General features: G+C 37.4%; 1 protein-coding gene across 1 annotated transcript; it reads left to right on the forward strand.

The window, feature by feature from the left end:
* Positions 1-318: 318 nt before the first annotated feature.
* LOC110923357 (WAT1-related protein At3g30340) lies at positions 319-2,404 on the forward strand. Its single transcript, XM_022167472.2, has 6 exons — positions 319-613; positions 700-762; positions 832-948; positions 1,042-1,471; positions 1,719-1,870; positions 2,133-2,404. Exons 1-6 carry the CDS (start codon positions 426-428, stop codon positions 2,284-2,286), a joined length of 1,104 nt encoding a protein of 367 aa, XP_022023164.1. The 5' UTR covers positions 319-425; the 3' UTR covers positions 2,287-2,404.
* Positions 2,405-8,896: the final 6,492 nt, after the last annotated feature.

The raw sequence follows: 8,896 nt of genomic DNA on the forward strand, positions 1-8,896 counted from the left end.
TGATGAACAAAAGAAACTGATAGGATACTTTGGTTTCCATGTAAATGTTATATAATTATATATTAAAGCATTCATCTTTTCTTTCTTCTTATAGTTGTGTATTATGCGTTACGGATGCTTGATGATGGCGGAGTTGATTCCCAACTTCTATAATTCACCAATCGATTAAAGAACAGTCAAAAGCGATATCAAGAATAGAATATAAAATACTACTATTATACTCGTGCGAAATATACCTTGTCTGCGCAAAGCATTTGATGTGAACTGTCTAGAGAATTTTCGTTATTTCATCACAAAAATTTTAAATTCATTCAGTGTCCTATCGGTCTATTTAGACTCCACCAGAATTTTGTTTCTTTAAACTCATCTTATTGTTAGCTATCATAAGATTTACTAACTACATTCCTGCCTAGTAAAAAAGATCCATGGATACTAAGGGGTACGGTAAATGGTACCCGGTTTTGGTTATGATTGGTGTCCAGTTCGCCTTTGCAACTATTAATGTACTTCTCAAAAAGGTCATCGATGATGGACTCGACCATCTGGTCTTCATCACTTATCGCCTTGTTGTTGCTACCTTCTTTTTGGTCCCTGTCGCCTTCTTTTTCGAAAGGTATATCTGTAGTCTTTGTGTGTTCGAGAGCGCAACTTTGTATGTATGCATATTGTAAATATTTATTTGATTCATATATGCTGCAGGAAGAGAGAAACAAAGCTAACATTTAGCATACTATGCCACCTTTTCTTGAATGCGATTCTCGGGTTAGTAAGCAAGTTTACAATATATCTTCTTGTGTTAGTATCGATATTCATATCATTCTATGGCTGCAGGGCGTCACTCACACAATACTTGTTCCTTTTGGGTATACAATACACATCCGCCACTTTCTCATGCGCTTTTCTCAACATGGTGCCTGTAATCACATTTATCATATCGTTACCCTTCGGGTTTGCATCTTAAATCCTTCAATCTATATGTAGTTACTAATTTCTCTCTTTATATAGATGTTTTACGGTTATATACATGTCACACTAATATAGGTTGGAAAGTGTGAACATAAAGTCAAATGGTGGGAGAGCCAAAGTGATAGGGACGTTAATTTGTGTAGGAGGTGCCACTCTACTAACCCTTTACAAAGGAACCCCTTTGTTTAACGCCCACTCGCACTCACCCACAACAACCGAATCGATCCAAGCGCAAGCTATCAGCAAGCTGGGCTCAGTTTTTGCAACAAAGAAAGCAAGATGGACTTCTGGTTCATTGGCATTGGTTGCAGGCACAATCTTGTGGTCTTCATGGTTTATCGTCCAATCAAACATTGGCAAAAGATACCCGTTGCAGTACTCTAGTACCGCCATCATGATGTTCTTCGGTGGCATACAATCTTTCGCATTAAGCTTGTCCATCGACAGAGATCTTTCTAAATGGATTCTTAAAGATAAATTGGAAATCTTTAGCGTCCTTTACGCTGTAAGTAAATATTTTTTTTTTCTGAACGACAAACCATAACAAACGACGCACGGGTAAAAACACCAAGATAACAAACGACACACGGGTAAAAAACACCAAAAAAGACTAAACCATAAATATCAACGCCAGAAAAAAAAAACCACTAAAATTCTTTTTATTAAAGATTTTTCTGGGTGTGATTGATCGATTGATTTCCTTAATCTTTTTCGAAAAAAGTAAACTAATTTAACGGTTTTGATGGAACTAGGGGATTGTGGGATCAGGGTTTTGCTTCGTTGCAATGTCATGGTGTGTGAAGAAAAGGGGTCCAGTTTTCAGTGCAGCATTCAGTCCAATTGTTCAGATAATAGCAGCTGTATTCGACATTCCATTTCTACATGAACCGTTGCATCTCGGAAGGTATTTTCTATTTACTATTTACCATTTACTCGGTGGTTGCCCCGTGACTTTCCAAGTGAGTGATCATGGACATATTTTGTTTCGGGTTGAGCTTGGGAATTTTCCCAAGTTATGGGTTTCTTTCTGGGTGGGTAAGCCGTGTCACCATGTTCTGTTCTTCAGGCGGAAGGGTGATCCCTGGTGTCCCGGACTTATTTGTTAAAAAAAAACTATTTACTTACAATTTTTTTTTTTGCTAATTGATTGATTGAACATTGAACAGTTTGGTGGGATCGGCTATTGTGGTGGTGGGATTGTACATTCTGTTGTGGGGTAAGAACAAAGAATTGCAAAATGTTGGTGTTGAAAAAGGAGATCTGGAAAATGAAAAGGCAAAGGTGCAAGATCTTGAGTCTCATCCCACTGCGGTAATTTGAGATTCCAAGGATCCATAAACACTAGGTTACGCATATGGATTGTGTTTGTGTTGTAATTTGTTTAATAATAGTGTCGATAAGACGAATAAGATCATATATATTACCATTTTCCAATAAATATATAGATTGTAGTCTCAAGCATCAAGTATCTTCAACTCCCTTGGCCCATTTTAAAAAGAATTTACCTTGATCTCTAAAGGAGATTGGTAACCCTGCAGCTGCTGATGTGTCAGGTAGAGGCAGTGTTGTAAAAATCGGTATTAATCGGCATCTAGTCGCTAATCGGGCGTTAGCTGATTAATTTTGAGCTAGTCGGACCATTAGTCCATTAGTCGGTAGTCGGTCAAAGTCGGTGCAAGGCGGCCCAAATCGGCCCAAGTCGGCCACATCGTTTCTAGTCGGCCCATTCTTTTTTAGTTTAAATATGGCCCAAACAAATGTTTTTAACCATTAAATAAATGGCCCAAGTTGTTTAGTTCCAATCTGGCCGCCAAAAAACATGTTTCTAACCCATTAAAACATATATCATGAGGCCCTGACTCATATGTTAATGTTTGAATGTTTAAATACTTAAATTGCTATGTTTTAAACGTCGTTGTTTGAATTTTGAACTATTTTTAAGTATTATATTGATACTAATGTGTGTATTGAATGTTTAAATATTTGATTTGCTGTGTTTTAAACTTAGTTTGAATTTTGAACTATTTTTAAGTATTATATTGATATTAATGTACGTGTATATATATAAACTTAAAAATTATATATAAAAATTCCGTTCCGATTAATCCCGATTAATCCCTAGTCAGTACTTCACCGCCCGACTAGGGTCTAGCGATCTCTACAACACTGGGTAGAGGTATTCAGGTGGTGATTTCGGATGATGTTTATCGAGTGAGGTATATGTATGTTTAACGGCTATAATAAGGTCGGATGTTTAAAAAAGAATTTCAAAATTAAAACTCTATACTACGTTTTTTACATAATTCTATCTCACTTTCTCCTCTATATACCACATTTTTTACACAATTCTATCTCCATTTTCCCTTTATATACTACAAAGACGGTGACAATCTTGGAGTATACATTCCACTGCTCGACTATGTTTGTAACACCCTGTGTCTTTGAATGTCAAAGTCAAAGTCAAAGTTCCAGTCAACTTTGACTTCTTTGACTATAATTAGTCTATTTTATGTTTTATTTGTATTATGTGGAGTAGGTGTTGTTAATCAGAATAAATCGAAGTAATCGAATGTTTTATCGACGCGAACCGATTTACGACTGTGAATAGTAGGAAGTAACAATGCGATAAAGTTAACTAATCAGTAATCAAACCGATCTAACCATCATCGAACTCGAATCTCGAATTACGCGAATTTTGGTTGTTATTATACGTGTGTGTGTGTGCCTTATGTGTTACCTGTGCGTGTTCACTTTATGTTTTGTGTGATGATCAATCGAATCAATCGAAACTCGAAACTCAAATCGAATGCAATCGAAATCGAATTATGACGAATGGTAACGTAAGGATAGTGTGAAATATAGATGATTGTATGTTAGATATAGTAGTTAGGACTGAAAGTAATTTGAATAGGAAACTCTATCGTACTCGTATCGTCTTCAATCGAAATCGAAATATCGAAAATCGTCGCACCGAACACTCGAACCAGGCTGTTGATCGATCAGGCTGTCAGCCGATCGAACAGCCCAGCCGATCGGACGGACTATCCGATCGGGATGCCTGGCCGATCGGCCAGCCCTTTCCTCTTTTGGAGCCTATAAATAGGGCTGTCATTGTCATTCTTTCCACTTTTGGAAACTCTCTGACCGACCAGCTCGTGCTCCCCTCCTTTTCTCAGATTTCTTCCAATTTCGGTAAGTTTTCATCCTAAATCTTTGTACTTTCTCGATCAATACACACTCCTACACCTTTCTGTCTTTCAAATCTTGATTTCTAACCGTGAAATCTTCAAGATCTAAGCATTCTAGGGTGATGTCATCATGGTGTTCTTCAAAGAACATCATGTTTTGGCCTCAATCCACCATGAATAGCTCGGATCTAACCGATTTCCACATAAACAAGCTAAGATCTATCAAAGATCTGAACATTTACATGGTGTGAAGGATTGAAAGAAGGATTTCCAACTTTCTTTCAACTCTTTTGCACTCAATGCATTCAAACCGATAGAAACGGAGCTTGAGTCAACTCACCAATCATTCTAATGGACGAGTGGGTCAAGGTTCGGATTCTATCTACGAGGTTCACCGATTCCGGGTTAAACATCAAACTGCCGTTCGGAACAGTTCACCGGCCGGACTTGGGTGATTCCTGTCCGAGCAGGGGAAACAAGTAAGAACGAAAGTTCCATGGTTTAGCTTGTTGTCAAACTACCTCGAAATAACGCCAAATAACCAAAACAGCCAAGTGTTAGACGAACAGGCCGACCAGGTCAGGATGCTGACCGAACGGTTAGGCTGTCCGAACGAACAGCCCAACCGATCGGACATGTCAGCCGATCGACCAGGCCAGCCGATCGGCTAGCAAGTGGCCCCACACTTTGACAATTCCATGAAGTATAGTATTGAACGAGGTGATGTCCGATCGAACGAATCGTTTGGTAAACATTACTCATCGGATCATGAGATACTATGCTTCAACCCTTAATCGATTTACAACTCGTGCTAGTACGGAGTGCCACCCGATAGAACAGACTGTCCGATAGAACGGGTGACCTCCAGCTGAGGACTCACTTTTGAAGTTCCTAACCGATCGGTTAAGCCGGCCGATCGAACAGGCCATTCGATCGATCGACCTGAAAGGTAAGGACACTTCAATGTTCTCAAATGCTACAACGAAAACTTCAAAAGGTCAAACCATCATACACAAACACATCCTACTCAAAGGAAGAAACAATCCACTCGAACAGTCCAGCCGATCGAGCCTACCGGCCGATCGAACAGACTGTCCGAACGAACAACCCGTCTGATCGAACCAGCTGTTCGATCGACCAGGCTGTTTGACCCACTTACACTTGTTTCCATTCTACGTGTTACTCATCATTATGCTATCGAACTGTTCAGGCTAACCCTACTCTCAAGCGCTCCCTTCAATCCATCAACCAATCGCTGTGAGTATACTCGATCCCTTTTTGCTTTTAGCGCTTTTGGGTGTTACATACGTTATTTATATCAAAACACAATCGATCACACGACTCAAACTATTTGAACGCTAACCGATTCGCATGTATCACGTGACTAAATGAATGCTTGTTGTTATGTTTACACGTGGAATGCTGTCTACCTGCCTTAACGACGTAGTACTATAGTTTAGATCAGCACCCGTTCACACGGGGGTTGTTAAGGACAATTACTTGCATGGATTACGGTTGTAATCATGTATTGCGAACTGTCTCGGACAGTCAACCCGCAGTCATTGGTATCGATAGATCCATGTCGATAATTAACATGCTTCGTTTTCCTCTGTGTACATGCTGGTTATGCGTAAACTATTTCGAACTCTATATGCTATTATCAAACTTGTATGCTCACCTTTACATTATATGTATTGACTTTATTTTAACGTATGTGACAGGTGTTTAAGATGTTTTCTTGCTAGGAAAGCGAGGCTAGAATAAAGCTCTAGAGGCTCCCAACAAATATTTGTCTGTCAGGAACAAGCGTCTAAGGCATAGTTGTCTGTAGATCTTGTCCGACTGGGTCTTTAGGAGAATTTGAACAATATTTATTCGTTTTTAATTAAATCTGAGTTGTCGGAACAGAATTACTTGACTAGTTATTATCTGTAATAATATATTGTATTATTGGGATACGGTATGGGACGTATCATTTAACTGAATAGTATTAATAGTTGTTGTGGAAACTTCTGGACAATCTGTTTCGCTCAGTGCCATGCCCCGATGATTCCGCAATCGGTTGGGGTGTGACAATGTTTTATTAAGGTGTTTTAGGGTACTTGTTGGTAATAATTAGGTGACAACGCATAATTTGTGGAATCCAGGGTAGTGCTAGTATGCACCACTTCCTCTAAAAACCATCAAAATTCCTATAATTTAAAGAAAATTGTAAGGTTTTCACCAATTTTGCACTCTATCCGATTCCGTAAGATAAAGGATTAGATATATGGATTAAGTAGCGATTCCATAAATATATGGAAATACAATTCACTCTGTATATCTATTCCATATATATATATATATATATATATATATATATATATATATTGTCAGTGATTGTGAGGGGGACAAGGATAAAATATAATAAAAGATGAATAAAGAAGTATTATTTAATTGAATAGAGATAGATATGAGGAATATGATGTAGGAGATTTTAAAATGGGAACAAATTTTAGGAATACATGTGTATTTTAGTTAAATTACATTTATGAAGATAAAATTCCAATGTAATTGCTCTGAAATTTAGCAATTGATTCCTATTCAATGACCCCAACACTGTAAGGGTGGTAGGGGCATTAGGAGGTAGTGGAAAGTGGGTAGGGGTATCCCTGCGGGTACACCGACATCTTCAAAGGGGTTCCCAAAGGGGGGTAGTGAAATAAGGTAGTTGTCACTGCTTGAGAGAAGATGAGAAAGATAGAGATGGTGTGCCCTCAATCTTACTATCCAATCATCTATCATTTTTATGTATTATTTTTTAAAAGAAAAGTAAAATGGCTATAGGGTATTTGAGAGGAGTGGTATCAATGATTAAGGAGTATTAGGGTAGTTAAAGATAAAAGTGAGGTGACAGCGCATGATTGGTGGAATCCTTGGTCAAGGGCGTATCTAAGTTAATAGAATGGGTTCCTAGAAACCCACTCGATTTGTAATTTTAGCAAAAAACTATATAAAAATTATAGTAGGAACCCATAAAAAAAACTATTGGTGAACCCATAACAAATTTCACTAGTTTAATGTGCCCTTTCCAACCTTGAGATCCCGAGTTTGATTCTTGCATGGCCGCATCCAGCGTTTTTTTCTCTTTCGTTTTGTTCAATTGTAAAACCCATATTAGGGTTAAAGTAAAAAAAAAAAAAAAAAAAAAAACAAAAAACCGTGAGCACATACTCATGAGACACATCCTGCCTCCAGCCACCTCCCTCTCCAGCCCCCTGCCCTCTCTACCTCCGGTGACCGCCCACCACCTCCACCACCTGTTGTGTTTAAATCTGTTTGAAATTATTATTAGTTATGTTAATTTGTAATATATTGAAACTTGAATTTGATATTTCGGTAGTATGCAAAAGGAATATTTCACTTTGACTCACTTTTGAAAGATGTCACATCCTTTTGTAACAACTATAATATTAAGATTAACATGGAAGACGACTATGTTGACTCGGAAAATAGAAGAAGAAAGATCAAAACCACAAATCATCACCATTATGCGGTTAATAATTTCAACACGCTTCTCGATATGAAATTTAAGAGATTGGAACCGTTTCAATACGGTAACCACTGACTTGCATACATGATACGAGTTCTTTGAACTTGTGTCATAATTTTAGTGCTTTTAATAAACTAAACTTGCTAAAGTTGGCCGGGATGAATCCTTATGATTTTACTTTTGACTAAAAACACAAGCATATGCATGAACTCGGCCACTCCATTTCTAATATGTAAAAAAAGATAGTCGGTTTGACAACCTGAATGGGATAGGTGATCTTGCCAAAATGATGGTGGAAACAAGAAAACACATTAATTATCGATTGGTCTATCGTTTAATAAAGTTTTCACTAGTTTTACTGGTTGCAACGGCTAGTGTTGAAAGAATTTTTTTTCTTCAATGAAGCTTGTGTGAAGACGAAATTGCGTAATAGGATGGGTAATGGAGACATGAACTATTTTACATCTGTTACATTGAAAATGAGTTCTTACAACAAATTTCGATCAAGAGTGTAATACACCGCTTGTAAACCCGCTTCTTAACCTATAAACACCCTTGTTTGTATTAATTAAAGGAAAGTCACTATCAACCTCTATATAAAATTCAATGATAGAACTCATCATAAGTTTTATCATAGTGGCCTCACTGAAATAACTTTGGGATATTGAAAAGTGTAAAATGCAAAGTTAGTGAATTTCAATTTCAACAAAGTACCAAAGCACCCAAAGAAACATCACAAAAGGAAGCACAAACAACTATTATTTTATTTGTTGCTTATAACTCACATGCAACAAAACTGTGTTTCAATATTAGAATCTCATCATAATCAATTTCAAAATATGGAAAAGAACATATACCCGATAATGTAACTAAAATCAAAGAGGAGATATGAAACGAACCCAAAGGTGCACTACTTTTACATAAAAAAGCACCAGAAAGAGGGCGAGAAGGCTTACTAAGATACACAAACATGGTAGAGGCATCAGGATTACCATTTTTTTTACTTTAACCTAATTGAAGTCCTTATCCATGTTAACCCATTAGTTGCTGATTTTAAGCACTTAACCACATTTTATTTGAAACCCAAATAATGAACCCAAGTTAACCATTTAACCTTTCATAAACCCGTATGGTGAAAATTTGGGTTGAGTTAACACAGTTAGTTTTATGTTTATTTATTGGTTACCATAAAAATAGAAAAAAAAAGAAG

The sequence above is a fragment of the Helianthus annuus genome, chromosome 17, assembly GCF_002127325.2.
Source record: "Helianthus annuus cultivar XRQ/B chromosome 17, HanXRQr2.0-SUNRISE, whole genome shotgun sequence".
In the NCBI taxonomy this organism is placed as follows: Eukaryota; Viridiplantae; Streptophyta; class Magnoliopsida; order Asterales; family Asteraceae; genus Helianthus; species Helianthus annuus.

Coding starts and splice junctions, on each gene's coding strand:
- LOC110923357 (XM_022167472.2), top strand. CDS start 426: ATGGATACTAAGGGGTACGGTAAATGGTACCCGGTTTTGGTTATGATT. Junction 763..831: donor TTCTTGAATGCGATTCTCGG/GTTAGTAAGCAA, acceptor CTATGGCTGCAG/GGCGTCACTCACACAATACT. Junction 949..1,041: donor ATCATATCGTTACCCTTCGG/GTTTGCATCTTA, acceptor ACACTAATATAG/GTTGGAAAGTGTGAACATAA.